Raw genomic sequence first — 15,982 nt, forward strand, 5'->3', positions numbered from 1 at the left:
AGATAAAACATGCTGTGATGTGTTTCCCGCATAGCATCGCGGTGTAATTCGAGAAAACATTGCTCATGTGTTTGACCTCATTCAAACGAATGGGGTTCATATTTATGCATCTCGCAATGCATAAATCTCGCACAATTTTCTCAGCTGTGTGAAACCGGCCCAATTGTGCACATAGAAATAGGGTGTATTCACACAGGCGAGTAAATCATGCAAATCTTGTCTGTTGCGAGAAACACAAAGCTTAAACGAAAATACAACCTGTTATTTGCAATGGGTATATTTACATAGGTGATTTTTCATTCGCAGCGATACTGCTAGATGGAAAAGTCGCAGCATGTTTTATTTTCGTGCGAGTCTCACACAAGAATAGAACATGCAGATGTGAGGTCTCCCGCACATCACACGGACAAGGCGCCTGTGTATTGTCGCCAATGTGAATGCACCTATAGAGAGAGGTAGGCGAAAAGAGAGAACATTTTTGTTCCAGAAGCTAATCATGGTTTCTCACAGCCAAACACAGTCAGTGACAGTGCAGAGACAAGTTTCAAAGTTGCAACTCACCAATCTATGTATCTAGAATGTTCCATTCAGCTTTAGATCACTCACCTACCAGTAGCTTCATGGTATGCCAGCTCAAGAAGCTCTGCTGAGGAGTGAACCAATTCTCTCTGTCCATTCCCCTGTAGATCTACCATGTTCTGACGGGTTTGGTGATGTATTTGTATGGCTTCTCCAGATGGTCCTAAGGAGAGTTATACAAAACTTAGTTTTTTATAGCTGTGAGAACCCAAACCAAATGTAATGAACTGATAAGGACTAAAACATTGGAAAGAAAGAAAAATCGCAGAGTAATGGCTTTACATACCCACAGGGAATGTATGCATCCATCTGCGCCTATTAGATGTTAGCTTCATTGGCATGCGTGATGGTGCAAAAGGGTTGATAAGTGCTCTCTGCGGATGGTATCCACCGGGGCGGATGTGCAGCATTGACTCTGCACTCCCCACATGGAATCTACCAGGTGCACTTGAGTCCCGCTGCTGAGATTCCATCATCCGCTCTAAAAAATCTGTAGGAGAAAGATAAAAAAAGTGAAGAGCAAGCAATCTCTCAATACCAAAATATTTTCCCACCAATACCACCACTTGTCAGAAAGGTTCAGTTTAAAGGGGTGTACTTAGAGTTTTTTATCTTTACTTTTTAAAGCACAAAAAACAGAATTAAGTGTTTTTTGGGTTTTGTTTTTTTTCTTTAAAACACATCAAAGTCAATTGAGAACAAAACAGAATGCAACAAATGGCGCAGTCTGCAGTGCTATTTGTTCTGTTAAAATTACAGAATCAACCCAAAAGCCTTCTACAGTTTGGAAAACTCATTGAAATCAATGGGGCAGAAAACAAACACTTAATTTCATTTGTATTTTTACTCTTTTGCTCCAAAACAGAACAGACAGACAGAATTTAAACGGAAATCCCTAACGCAGATGTGAATGAGCCCTAACCTGCAAGCTCAGTTCCATTAAAGTGAAAGACTCAAGCTTGCAATACCATTCCAGGCCACTGCACAATCTACAGTGCTATGCTAGACCCGATGCACAGCCACTACTGCAAACAGCAGATCAGCAGTGGTGCTATATGTTGTACCCCTACCTGATCCAATATTGATCATGAATCTTAAGGATAGGTTATCACTTTAGGAAAGTCCCAGAGTCTCCCTTTAAAAATATTGAATGACGTAATTTCCCCCTATAGAAGGTAGGTGTCTCTTGAAAGCTGGCCATCCAGTAGAAAAGGTAGAAGCTGTTTTTACCAGCTTATATCTTCTCAATTGCTCCAAGGCCTGTACCAGCCTAATTTGTAGACCGCAGGAGTAGGAAGGTGCTGGCCGTGCATATACCGGTATCTCCCTTAGGCCGGTTTCACACGGGCACTAAAATCGCACAGGATTTATGTGTTGCTAGACACACAAATCTTGCACAAATATGAACCCCATTCGTTTGAATGGGTTCATACGCATGAGCGATGTTCTCCCGCATGGCAATGCGATGCTGTGCGAGAAAGTCATTGCAGCGTGTTCTATCTTCCTGCGATATTGCCCATTGTTTTCAATGGGGCCGTCGGCAGCAGTGCCGGCCCCATTGAAAGCAATGGGAGAACTCAGTGATCCTCAATGGCAGCAGGGGATTCCTTGATCCCCGCAGGGAATCCCTTCAATTGAGGTGGGGGTGAAGGGATTCCCTGCAGGGATGAAGGAATCCCCTGCTGTTGCTGTCATAGAGGATCGCGGAGTTCTGCCATAACTTTCAATGGAGGCTGTACACAGAGAATACGCTGTAAAATAAAGTATACAGCGATTTTTCTTCTGCTCACGGAACATGCAATTCGTATCTGCAAGTGTGAAGAAAAATTAAAAAATGCATGCCTTTCAATGCCCACGTTTTACCGTGGACCGTCCGCGCGGATGCAAATCACAAAATTCGCGTCATGTGAGCCTGACTTTATGCACCCTAAAATCATACTTATGAAAAAAAGTCTACTAATCTCGCAAAACGTAAGCCCTCATACAGCTCCATGGTTTGAGAATTGAAAATAGTTATGGCTCGCTAAGGGCTCATTCATGTCAGCATAAGCAAGTTCTGTTTTCCTGCTCTAGCCGAATTGAACCATATTATGACGGAACTGAACAGAACCAAATGGACCTCTATTGGCTATGATGAGGTCAATTTCCAGTCTGAGACCCCAGGCTGCCAAGGCAACCAAACAGCACTCTGCAGTCCTATTATAGGGGGGGGGATATGTTCAGGAGAGCCCTCTCTTTCTGTCAAGCCATTTAGCAGTGAACCGTGGAATCTAAAGTGTTAAGGGTGACAGAGCTATCTCCGATCCCAGCCTTTGTGGATGGGCGTCAGCTGTATTTTATAGCCAGCAACCATTACTTATGTAGTGGGCCCAACTCTCAAGCTTGTTACAAACAAACCAAAAATGGCCAAAACCATTTACTTATTGCAGGAAGTGTTAAATGCAGCATCTAAGGGGTTAACAGCTGGGATCGGCATTCTTTCTGATTCCGGCCACTTTATCAAGTGTCAGCTATATTTTAGAGCTAGCAACCACGCAGTGCATGCAGTGGTCTTAGCTTCCGAGCTCACTCCAAACAAACCCTACAACATCAACAGAAAAAATAAAAAAAATTACCACAGTCAACAACTACTCGCCCGCAGCCTTTCTAGCTATTTAGAATTTTTAATACCAAGTCTGCACATAGAAGCATATGAGAGACTGTTTACCTCTATTGCTGGTATAGCCCAGAGAGCTGCTGGCCTCATACTGATGGAGATGCGGTCGAGGAATGAGCAGTATGTTGGAGATTTTGCCAAGAGAACTTTCATCTGATGTTTGACTCCGTCCCTCGTCAGTTGGGAATGGGCGACTCTGCTGTGATGGGCTGCAGGATGCATCATAAGAACAGGAGCTTTTCCGTGTCTGGGTCTCTCTCACAGGCCTACGAGACAGAAAGGTCCAGAAATAAAGACTTGCATAACTAGTCAAGAAATGAGAGGAAACATGAGACGAAGGCCGGCTGCACACGAACGTAATTTGCTGTATGCCGCCCGCATGCGAGAGTTGCGCGGCACGCAGCAAGTACCTAATTACATTGCGTACTTTCTGTGGGCCGACAATTGCCATGCACCATCTTGGCATGTGTGCGCGCATAACACGTGCCAAGACAGAACATGCTGAGAGCTTTACCATGTGCGTATTTTGCGCAATATGTGTGATTGGCAGCATGAGAGATTGGTACAGCGTATTCCGCATGCAAAACCGACACACATAATATCCTGTAACAACTCAGCCGCGTGAAAAAGCCCTTATAAAGCAAAACTATAACAAAGGAGGTCAAGTTTTTATTTACATAATTAGCAATGTAAAATTTCATAAAACTTTCAATTTTCCAGTAAAGTGATACTTGGGGGGGGGGGATTTGGCCTAAAAATAAAATCTTTTTTCTCTAATTTATAAATAATTCTTGATTTTTTTTCTTTTGCTAAGAAAAAGGGATAGATCAGATGAATGTATTTGAGTGGTTACGCACACACGCACACACACGCGCACGCACGCACACATGCGCACACACACAATATATCGGAGCCCCAGAATGGAACTATTCACTTGCGATAGTGAAATGGATAACAATTTGGTGTCAGTTTGACAAGGTTTCCATTATATTTGGAGTACAGAATAACGTAGTTATTTGTACTATTATATACTCCAAATATAATGGAAACCACAACACAGTAATGAGTAATGAAACCACTTAATGATATGCTGGGACTTGCAGTTCACCACAAAGCTGAAATGTGCAGGGTAGAGTATATGCTCCGCACTTCTACAATTCTGCATGGCTAGAGGGGGAGTGGTTTAGAAGCAGTCACATGATCTGGCAGGGTCAAGTGGAAGTGTACTGTGGACCGGGTGCGGAGCATCTCTAACCTGTCTCATATTACTAGATGCTCCTACAGAGGCGGAGATAAAATGGATTTTGCAATTCTTGTAAAATCCTGAATGGTGGGACACTCAAATGGCAAATTAATCTGATCAATGTTTAATTGCTCAGCCCTGTTTGGGGATAATCATTAGTAATAGTTATGACTTATAGAAAAACCTCAATAATAAAAATGGATAAATAAAAAGTTGCCTGCTCCCTTGTGTTCACCTGAAGGTTGTGGGGCGCTGTGCTCTAGATGGACCAGGCAATCGGAAGACCATAGAATCATACGCATCATAGTCCACTTGTATAGGTAGGGCATTCTCTGTCTCTTTAGGACTTCCTAGTGCTGCACAAAATGAGTGAGTGAGTTTGATGAAGGAAAAAGAACAGCAAGTATAGACAGAATTCAAGCTGACAACCAGGGAATGGATCAATCTGGAATTCTTAACGCAATATTAAGGAATTTATAAAGGGGTACACATATTTGTACAAAAGGAAAAGAAAGAAACAGATCGAAGACTTACAAGATTCTCTACCAATCCTTCCCTTCTCGCTGGCCATCTTAAACAGAAGGACAAACAAAAAAACACATTACCTGGATAAAGCATGTTATATGGGCCAAGACAGTATATTGAAAAAGCAGCCTGTAAAAGTGATGTAACAAGGAAGACCCAGAGCAACAGCGGGAGCGGGGAGAGGTGAGTATATCACCATTTGGTAATTTACTCCATGCAGAAAGGCTTTTACCTATAACTCGGATAACCCCATTAAGGAGATTGGCCAATTTGTAGTAAAAAAATTGCATTTCATTATGCATGTAATGAATTATTAAACTGGAGTTATTATTGTTATTAGACCTCTTTAATATACTGTTATTTTGTCCATGTGGGTAATGAATTTTCTATGTGGGCATTCTTGGCCGTGGACCTTTTTCTGTTGGCATTTTTCTGGTCACCGTGTATAACATAGCGTATGAACACAAAAAGCACCACTAATAACTGAAAAGAATTGCACAAAGTACACTAAATAATAAATATTATGGTATTCCATGACACCAGAGTAAGTTCTAAACAATAGACCATCCAATAAATATAATGGAAAAGGCAACAGTTTTCTGATGCATATTATGCTGGAAACCCATCAGAAATGCTTTTCATCACATTAAGGCTGCATTCCCACGAATCGGTTTTCACGCCGAGGCGATATACGTCGTCCTCATCTGCAGGGGGGGGTGGAAGAGCCAGGAGCAGGAACTGAGCTCCCGCCCTCTCTCTGCCTCAGCTACCGCCTCTCCCCATTGCAAATAGTGCAGAGGGGCGGAGAGAATTCTCAGCACTTAGCCCCACCCCCGTCCCGCCTCCTTTCATTGCAAATAGTGCAGAGAGGCGGAGAGGAGGCAGAACGGGGGCGGGAGCTCAGTTCCTGCTCCTGGCTCTTCCATCCTCTCCCCCCCCCCCCCCCCGCACATGAGGACGATGTATATCGGCTCGGTGTGAAAACCGAGCCGATATACGTTCGTGTGAATCCAGCCTTACTGTGCGATTTAGATACGGACACTTTTTCCACCATGTCCAACACAGAGGCAGTTCTTGGTATAAAAAGGGGTGTGGTTACATGCAACAGCGCGCCAAAAGTTGTACTATAAAATAAATATTTTTGTCGAAAACCAAGCCAACTAAATCAGCAGTATAAAGTGAAGATGAATTCAACAGACTTCGCCCTTAGCAGAGCTACTGGGATAATTGTGGTACATTTTAAAATGGTGTACTCTAAGTTTGCACAGTCTAACTATTAGACAGCATCAGTAAAACTGCTCCAATATGTGTTACTGAAAATAAGGCAACCATATACTGTATATATAAAACAACCATGCCCTTGCCGGTGTCATAGGGGCATATGACAATAAGAATGTAGCATAGTGTAGAAAACAGACCCCACGTGTATCTCTAGCAATGTAGCTTCATCGGGGGAAATATGAGACTTAAGACAGTCTTACATAGAAATTATCTAAAACACAACTGTTTACAATGTTTATAAGTGCTTTCCTATTACCTTACGAGCCGCCAGCTTGATACGTGGGGTAAAGCTGTTATTCATGGGCTGACTCTGTGAGGTGTAGAAACTGAAAAAACAAACAAAAAAACACCAGGTCATAAAAAGTCACCGTGTCAGAAGATATTCTCATATGAATCCGCATAACGTGTCTTATGCCTCACCTGTGATTTATCCAGTGTGGGATGTTATAATCATCGACAAGGCGAGAGTCTCCAGAACTACTCTTATTGTGCAACTGCAACACAAAGCATGCATGTTACACGTTTAGCCATTTTCTAGCTCCAGGAAAGAGGTTGTTAAGAGATGAAAAAATGCCTACTTTTTTCCCCCAGAAACAGAATCACTTCTGTCCATGGGTTGTGTCTGTTATTGCAAGTGAATACAAGACCCAATCCATTGACCGAAGTAATGGAGTCGCCAGAACATTACCTTGAAGAGTGGTACAGCATGAAGGGGCTGTTCTCCCATACACACTAGATCTACGCCAATCCCTAGAAAGAGGTAAGTGATATGTAACCATAATAGCAATTTTATTACATGAGCCCATGTTACATCCATGCTTATTTAGTTCATTGTCTAATAGTTTGGCAATTCTGAAAGTCAGAACTCGGCTATTAGGCCTCCCTCACACAGGGCGTTTGCAAGACGCTGCCTTTTCGGCTGTGTTTTCAGCTGCCTTTTCAGCTGTGTTTTCAGCCCAGCTGAAGAGGCTGCCCATTCATTTCAATGGGAGACTCAGCTGAAAACGCCCAAGAATAGAACATGCAGCGCTTTCAAAACGCAGCGTTTTTCAAAGCAGCGTTTTCAGCCCTGTGTGAGCAGCCCCATTGAAATGAATGGGAGCCTTGTACAGCGTTTAGCACAGGGCTGAAAACGCTGCTGAAAACGCTGCTGAAAGCGTCCTGTGTGAGGGAGGCCTTAAAGTAGATAAAAAAGACCAACATGAATCTTAATTTAAATGTACACTAGTTTGCGGCTGTGGATAGCCGACAGTCATCTCACCTTCGATAGATATATATTGGGGAATGTCTAAGCCTTTCACCTACCACTTAATGCTTGCAAATATTCACTCCTCCTTACATCATCTCTCCATTCTCTTTCTTACAAGATTCCTTATTTATTCATCTCTCCTCTTGAATGATTTTTACCTCAAGCTCTCTTACCACTCCTTTAACTGTTTGACCTACCTCCTTTTTATATTATTCCAGTAATAGAGGACAAACGTCTTTCTGTCTTGATAATGTCACAAAACTGCAACCTATAAAAGCTAAACAATTCTTATTCCTATTGACTTTTCCAATTATGTAATTCTATATTCATTATCTTCTCTGGCATATTTTCAAATAAAACCCAGATAGTGTGAGGGGTAGTTGGAAGATATCTATCTTACCATTATCGATCATGCGTTGTTTAGTAAGAATCATGAGAGAACGGTCGACCTGGAATACTCCAACACCCGGAGTGATGACGACTGACATTTGCCCAGTCCGGTCAAAGTTCCGGTTTATATAATGTTTGTCAAACACTGAAAAATAAAAAGTACATAAGAAATAGTTAAATCTGAATAAACCAAAGAAAGAACACAATACATTTATAGGTAGATTTGCGTTAATGGAAAGCCATTATTACCATTGAAGGACAAATTAATGGCTTCAAGATAGTTTCCCTGGTCAGATGTGGAGTTGTATCCTGGCGGAAAAAATTCTGAAAGCACAAAAATAAATCAACAAAACACAAAAAACAACAACAACATACATAGCACCAACATGGTCAGCAGCACTTTACAGATCACAGGGTTGATGAGTGGACAAAATCAGACATAATACACTATTTAACTAAAAAAACAATTTGAACAACAGGAGTGAGGGCCTTGATCACAAGAGCTTACAACCTATGACACAAGCGCTTGTTTTGTACAATAGTTTAGTGATCTATTAAATCAATAGGGTACTGTACGAGCTGTCACCAGCTCCTATCTGTATACATACAATATGAAGTGCATTAGGGAGTATGGGCTGTGTGGGGGATATTGTGATCAGATTCTGAGGGAGAATGTAGAAACAGGATAAGTAGGGAATAGTTAGATTAGGAGATGTTTGTTAAGCCTCCCTATAGGGAACACTTAAAAACAGTGGCTGTTTGGGATTAACCTGATTGTCTGGTAGCAGAGAATAGGAGGAGCTCAGGAGAAATCTTGTAGACAGGAGGGGAGAAGTCAGACTATGGAGGAATTTAGTCAAAGATCATTAGCAGAAAGGAGAGCACAGGTAGAGCGGTAGACAGAGCACAAGCAAGAGATATAGTGCGGTGCAGCACTGTGGAGAGCTTTATGGATGGGAGTAATTTAAATTGTATTCTATAGTGGACAGGCAGCCAGTGGAGTTACTGGCACAGGATGGAGGCATTAGTAGTTGGACTAAAAGAGGAGTCTGGCTGCTGCTTTAGGGACAGACTGGAGCGGGGCGAGTTTATTGAAGGGAAGACAGATCAGTAGGGAGTTACAGTAGCAAAGATAAGAATGGATCAAGACAACAAGGTTTTTTTGCTGTTTCTACAGTAAGAAATGGGCATCTTCTGGAGAGGTTTTTGAGGTGCAGGTGACATGAACATGCAAGTGTTTGAGATATAGGAAGTAAAGGAGAGCTCAGAGTCAAATGTGAGCCTAAAACAGTGGGTGCACAGCATATTACTTATGGTAGCGCAACACAGGAAATACAAGTAGCTCAGTTTTTTGGGCTTCCAGCATCTACTGATTTATCTAACCTTGATATTTCCACAGTATTGGTTGATAACATAATAAAGGTTTCAGATCACAATGTATCGATACAATTAGCTACCTGCATTTTCTAGTCGCACCAGCACAGGATACTGGATGAAAAGCTTCTTGACCGTTACCAGCAGTGAAGTCCACTCCTCGCGCCTTTCATTCTGTACCACCACCCTGAAAGAACAGAAACAAAGCCACAAACTGTTATGGAGCTATATTCACTGTTCTCTCCAGTTAGAGTCAATGTAAAAAACGAAAATGTTTTTTTGTAACAAAGTCAAATGTATAACTGCAATTACCCCACACATCCACATTAATATGTGGCCCTTCAAATAATGGAACAAAAATAATCCGGAAAACTGCAGTCTGGAGACTGAATAATTGAATTGTCTATTCACTTTCACCACTGGCCATATATTTGATACAAAAGAGTAAGAAAATATATTTTCCCACTGCTTTAAGGTTAGTAATGTGCTTTTCCAAAGCTCTTTGTATGGTTCTTTTTTGGAGTGGATGCCTCCATATTAAATACAGGATCATAGGAGACAGAATGTCTGACTTCAACTAATTAAAGGGGTTTTCCAGGGAGAATACTATTGATGATCTATCACCTAAGGATAGGTCATCAATTGTTGATCGGCTGGGGTCCATCGCTCGAGACACCGACAGATCAGCCAATTGTGCGGCCGCAGACAGCGCTGCAATTACACAGGGGTTGGAGCGGAAGCAGTGGAAGTCTCTGCTCCGACCTTTGTGAAATGGCTGTGCTTGTAACTGCAAGTGCAGCTCTCACTGAAATCAATGGGAGCCATGTTTGTAGTTACAAGCGCCGATCACTTTACAGAGGTCGGAGCAGAGACTTCTGCTGCCTCCGCTATGACCCCTGTGTACTTGCAGCACTGTCTGCGGGCGCACAATCAGCTGATCAGTCGGAGTCCTGAGCAGCAGACCCCAGCCGATCAACTATTGATGACCTCCCTGGAAAACACCTTGAAGGCTAATTTTTGCACAGGTGAGCGCGATATCTGTTTATGAAACTCGGCATAATATCGTGCTCGCCAACGTGCGAGGTACTCGTGGATGCAAAGCAGTTTTGTGTAAAAAAAAAACAAAACCCTAAGGCTAATTTTTACACGGGTAAGAGCGATATCGGTCCGTGAAACTTGGGACAATATCGCACTCGCCAACCTGCGAAGTACATGTGGATGTGAGGCATTTTTGTGTCAAAACCGCCTCCCTTCACTTCTGTACAGTTGTAATTCTCCGGCGCAAGGATCGGCAAGGGTTTCCCATTGTTTTAAATGGGAACCTCGCATTGCACTCGCATGGGCCTCGCACGCCGTGCAATGAGTTTTCCGCCACCAGTGAAAACAATAGGCGAGGCACACAGAGGGAAAGCCCAAGAATAGAACAGGCTGCGATTTTTTTTCATGCATCACATTGCAGGAAAAAAAATTGCTCAGCAGAATGGGGTTCATATTCATGCAAGATTCGTGCATCTCACAGCACACAAACTTTGTGTGATTTTCTCAGGCTGTGTGAAAGCAGCCCAACTTTCTGAACTTGCCCAAGGAGTAGTTTGGACAATCTTTGAAACAAAGCACATACAGTTAATAAAGTAAATTATGATATTAAAAGACATGGTATGTACGGCTACACATTTTGGCCTCCTTCCCACGGACGGATTTCTGCCGCGTAATTCGCGGCGGAGCCCGTCACGCTCGTGTGCAGCCGGCCGAAAAGTTATAAGTGAAGAGATACTGAGCAGTAAACAGTTCAAAACTGCAGCAAAAACATGTTACAAACATGGGATTTTCCTATCTGTTAAACAGTGTTGCAGTTTAAATGGAAACTAAGAATTTATTTTATGCATTAGATGCAACTATATAGTAATTTTTATTGTTGCCCTTTTGGTGACTTTAGACTATATTATAATTGTCATGATTACACAGAAACTAAAATTCTAAAAACTGCTGTTGAAATTGTTAAACATCCTTTAATCTGAGATCAATTGCCAGTCTAATCCTTCTTACCACCCCAGTGCCGACTTTCAGTAATTCTATGATTTCGCAAATATCCCCAATACTTCATATCTCAGCAGTTCCCCGCTTTATACAATGAACAATCACTGCATTAGGAACATTTACTGAATAATGGGTTGGTCCACATTTTTGGGCGATCACAACTTTCATTTGTTGGGGGGGGACAGAATCCACAAGGTGGCAAACATCCTCCATACACAACTCAACCCATTCCGCTGCCGGGGCTCCATCAGTTGATTCACATTTTGAAGAGTAGAAAATCTCAGTGTTTTCAACTATTTTTGTGTTCCAACTACTTCTCCCCCGTTGTACTGCTGGGTCTTTTGGTACATTGTGCCATATCATTTCCGAGATCCCAGGTGTGCCACCCCCCACTTGCCTCTAGAATCAACCACATGTGGCCTGCCACTGTGTTCACTTCTGTTGGATGTCTGTCCATGGTTCAACCAGTCTTGGTAGACTCTTGATACTGTGGTTTGGGTACAGCCTACAAGTGCGACTGTTTCAGAAATACTGGCACCAGACCTTCCGGCACCAACAATCTGCAGGTGATAAAAGTCACTCAAGTCACCATGTTTACCCAGGACTGCCAAATGTTGCCTATTGTTGCACAGAGGAGAGGTCATTATATTATCTGAGAGTTGATCGTGACACAAGTATCACATGGTACCGTGTTAATGATCACAAGATGTCACGTTCTTGCTGATCCTAATGCAGTGATTGTTCACAGTAGTATTCTGTAAGAGAGGGGAGTATTAAACGACTGGTTGTGGGTCTCCTCTACTATACTACTACATATGGCACAAGCGTAAACTCAGCAAAAGCAGTGATTTAATATGGATTTATATACTTGTAGAAGTCTTCATAGAATCGGCCCTTATGATCCTGTAAAATGGTAGCGTTGTTGCGGTGGGCTTCTGGAAATTCATCTAAAATGGAAAATATAAAAGATTCAGCGGTTTAGATTGAATAGGGAAACATAATCTGCAAATTAATATTAATGAAGGTATAAAGGAGCCAAGACTAAAAAAACATTGCAAAAATAGAAAGGCAAAACAAAACAAATGCTAGTCAATAAAAAAGGAAGCAAAACAGAAAAAATGTATAATGCAAAATATATATTAAAGGGATTCTCAAAGAGGTCATAAAAAACATGATTGTTATTGGACACCCACATCATCCCAGGAACACGATTCCCAGCCTTAAACCTTATTCACACGACTGTATTTACGCAGCTATTTAGCCGCGTTTGGAAAGCAAGAAAAGAAAAAAAAAAAACATCACGACCATCTGAAGCATTGGATTCCAATGTATTCATTCAGATAAACGATTTTTTTGCACGTAAAAAAAATTGCGGCGGGAAGATTAGTACATTGGTGACAGTTTTCGGTCGCTGATTTTATATGCTGCGTCAAAAGATAGATCTTGCCCTTTCTTTTGTCGAGATACGCAGGAAGTAGAAAAAAAGGGAGGGGAAGGGCGTACAACGCAGGGAAAATAAGACAGCTGGCTCTATTTTAGCATTAGTAGTCATTCCGAGGATTTCTGCCTATTGATGGATTTCCGCGCTGCAGCATATTTTTTTTGCCGATAAGCAGAAGTGGGAATGGTAGGCATGGCTTAGTAGGAAGACATCCATGGCAGGCCTGAGGTTTATCACAAGACCCCAATCTACCATGGTAACCAAATGGGACACCATGTCGTCATTGGTGGCGGAGTGTCTGGGAGACAGAGAGAACCTCCTCTCTGTTAAAGCCATTTAAAAGGCCAGCACTTACAGCAGCATCTAAATGGTTAAACAGCTGGGTTTGGAGTTCTCTCCAATCCCGGTTGTTGCAGCTAGGTGTCAACTGTCAAAGACACCCACTGCATATGAAGCTCGCGCCATACACTGATAAGGAAAATTAAACATCAAGGGTTAATGCAGACTGGTAAAGAAAACTCTCACTAGTTTAATGCTCCCTTTACACTGAACGAGAACTGTCCGATTCTAGTTTGCACAAGCAAATGAGCTGCTGACGTCATCACCAGCTCACTTGTGCAGCCTAATTAGACAGGCAGATTCATCATCAAGAATCGTTCACGTCTCATTCAGTGTTTCACATTCCTATGTGATTGTTCTCAGTAAGAGAAGCCAAGTAATCTAGTAGATATGATACCTTTTAATGGCTAACAAAAATACATGAGGTTAGTGCGAGCTTCCGATCCAACGCAGAGTTCTTCTTCAGGCTTAATAAAAAAGTTCAGAAGACGCATGCATATATATATGTGTATACATGTATAGTAGGAAGAGGTTAAAATGATCGCTTCTGAAAGTGCAAAAGTAGAAAAATGTACATTTCATTTTGTACATACCTAGTGATTTTGCATCATAAAATGTTCTAGAAAAGAGGACAACAGTAATTTCATGACTGCAGTTCTTCTCCTGGAGGAATAGTAAAATTATAGCAATCAAATGGATGTAAAATCTCCTAAAACCTCACAGAAAACGGTTGCCAATTTACTTACTAACCAAAGCTAGCCATACACCTATAAACACACATTCAGCATGGCTACAAGCATATGTTTATTTTGATGGTGAAAAGGAGACAAGCTGCTGAAAGGGACTTACACAGAAGTGGGAATTTTAAAATCCAACATTCACGATCTTTACTCCCCCCCCCCAAATATATGGCATCAGGGCATAGAAAATAGATCCCCATATAAAGTTGATTATTGGCAGATCCCAATGAGTTCAGGTGGATATGCAGACATTAATGGAGTTCTTGAAGCCATCCCGGGGTCCAAATGCCCCATGAGTTTTAGCCGAGAGTTGCTCATCTGAATTGCCGCCCTGTAAAACTAGATTTTCATTGCAGTAGAACACTGTAGAGAAAAGGTCTGGCTGGCAAAGTAAGCAGTTTGCTGAGGTTGTCAAGAGGTGGACTTACGGCAATCAGCAACTCACGTTCAAAACACTATCTGTATAGAAACAACTCCTTTAACCCCTTGAGTGGCCCGCCCGGAAATTTTCCGGGACGAGCTCCACTGCTCATAGCGACATAGCCCGGAAGATTTCCGGGCTATGTATCACTATGGGAGCTGCAGAGCACAATGCCACAAGCTGTGACAGTGTGCTCTGCCTGCACAGACCCACAGAGAACAAAGCAAGGGCTTTGAAAAACCAGCAGAAGATAGTCGATGTGCCAGCAATCTCCTGCTTTGTTTACAGGTTGCCATAGAGACCATCGGCTTGTCAGAAGCAAGCCGATGGTCTCTGTGGCAGGGAGAGCTTGATGCTTGGCTGTCAGAGGACAGCTAGGTACCTGCTCTTACAGCAGAGATCAGAGAAAACCTCCGATCTCTGCTGTGTTAACCCTTTACATGCTGCAGTCTATGTGACTGCAGCATGTAAAGGGCTGTCACTGCAGCATGTAAAGGGCTGTCACCATCGGACCCCCAGAATGTGATCAGGGGGTCCTGATGGGTCCCTGTGGAAGTCCCCTAAAGGAACAAAAAAAAAAAAAGTAAAAAAATTATAAAAAAAAATTATAAAAACACTGGTCTCCCTTTACTTTGTAAAAATCAAAAATACAATCACACACGTGGTATCCATGCGTCGTAATGACCCAGAGAAGGAAGTTAATACATTATTTAACCCCTTAATGACATGGCCCCTTTTTTTCTTTTTTCCCCCATTTCTTTTTTTCCTCCCCCCTGTTTAAAAAAATCACAACTTGTCCCGCAAAAAACAAGCCCTCATATGGCCATGTCAATGGAAAAATGAAAAAGTTATGGCTCTTGAGATGCAACTGCAAAATTAGTTGAAATTCAATGATTAGACCATTTAAAAAAACCTGCCCTGGTGGGCACGACAGGGTGGTAGGAAACCCGCCACTCAAGGGGTTAATCTACTGTGCACAGGCAGCTTTATTATATATATATTTTTACTTTGAGCCATGTGGTCATAGAATTAAAGATAATGAACTGACCCTCCAACATAACATGCCCTGCTCACTTACACATACAGACCAGTGCAGGACACATGGGGACATACAGGCTGAATGGAAAGCTTAGCAGCCATGTATTGCCTTGAACATAGTTTCAATATCATTTACTTTGAGATCTTCTATAATTTGGCCCTTTATTCAGATAAAATTGATTAACCAATCCTACTTGCAGAAATTGCAATAGATTAAAGCTGGTCATAGAACCTAGATGGAAATTTACAACCAGATGTACAACCACTTGGTCAGAGTTTTATCATGACATCCCTAACTATATAGTAAAGAAATATCAAAAAAGGAGGAAAACTATTACAAAACATGACTGCAGGCAGGATAGAAGGCAGTGAAAGTTAATACCATAGGCTTCAGCTTACAAATAAGTTATATCCAAAAAAAATCAAACAAGACTGTTAAAATTATTGAGGACATACAGAGAGCTCATCTGACGGATTTCAGACGTATATAAGAAGGCAGCAGAAAACGGTTGAGGATTTTCAACTAATATCAATTACAGAACTGTTTCTTAATCACATGCAATTCAGTATAACATAATTGATGCAAAGGTGTCCATAGCCTTTAGGTTGCTCATATATACAAGATGACTGTTCAGCTAACAGGTGTGGTTATTTGCTGGTCACCATGTA

The 15,982-nt window shown here is 41.9% G+C and overlaps 1 protein-coding gene across 11 annotated transcripts in view; it reads right to left on the minus strand.

Moving 5' to 3' along the window:
• The window catches only part of DEPDC5 (DEP domain containing 5, GATOR1 subcomplex subunit), a 58,739-nt gene that overhangs the window by 26,773 nt on the left and 15,984 nt on the right, over positions 1 to 15,982 (minus strand). For 8 of the 11 annotated variants that reach the window (XR_010792838.1, XM_066603598.1, XM_066603595.1 and 5 more), the window contains exons 11-23: positions 13,708 to 13,777; positions 12,203 to 12,281; positions 9,381 to 9,484; positions 8,173 to 8,247; positions 7,934 to 8,068; positions 6,973 to 7,034; positions 6,705 to 6,778; positions 6,541 to 6,610; positions 5,013 to 5,049; positions 4,714 to 4,834; positions 3,287 to 3,501; positions 866 to 1,069; positions 607 to 742 (exon numbers count right to left, since the gene is read on the minus strand). Coding sequence is in view for 9 of the 11 variants with exons in the window: in XM_066603598.1 (XP_066459695.1) it covers positions 607 to 742; positions 866 to 1,069; positions 3,287 to 3,501; positions 4,714 to 4,834; positions 5,013 to 5,049; positions 6,541 to 6,610; positions 6,705 to 6,778; positions 6,973 to 7,034; positions 7,934 to 8,068; positions 8,173 to 8,247; positions 9,381 to 9,484; positions 12,203 to 12,281; positions 13,708 to 13,777 (1,382 nt within the window). In the remaining 2 variants the exon portion in view is untranslated. The remainder of the gene's footprint in view (positions 1 to 606; positions 743 to 865; positions 1,070 to 3,286; positions 3,502 to 4,713; positions 4,835 to 5,012; positions 5,050 to 6,540; positions 6,611 to 6,704; positions 6,779 to 6,972; positions 7,035 to 7,933; positions 8,069 to 8,172; positions 8,248 to 9,380; positions 9,485 to 12,202; positions 12,282 to 13,707; positions 13,778 to 15,982) is intronic. The other 3 variants (XR_010792839.1, XM_066603599.1, XM_066603600.1) reach the window with 1 other exon arrangement.

This window comes from Eleutherodactylus coqui, chromosome 5, assembly GCF_035609145.1.
Source record: "Eleutherodactylus coqui strain aEleCoq1 chromosome 5, aEleCoq1.hap1, whole genome shotgun sequence".
Classification (NCBI taxonomy): Eukaryota; Metazoa; Chordata; class Amphibia; order Anura; family Eleutherodactylidae; genus Eleutherodactylus; species Eleutherodactylus coqui.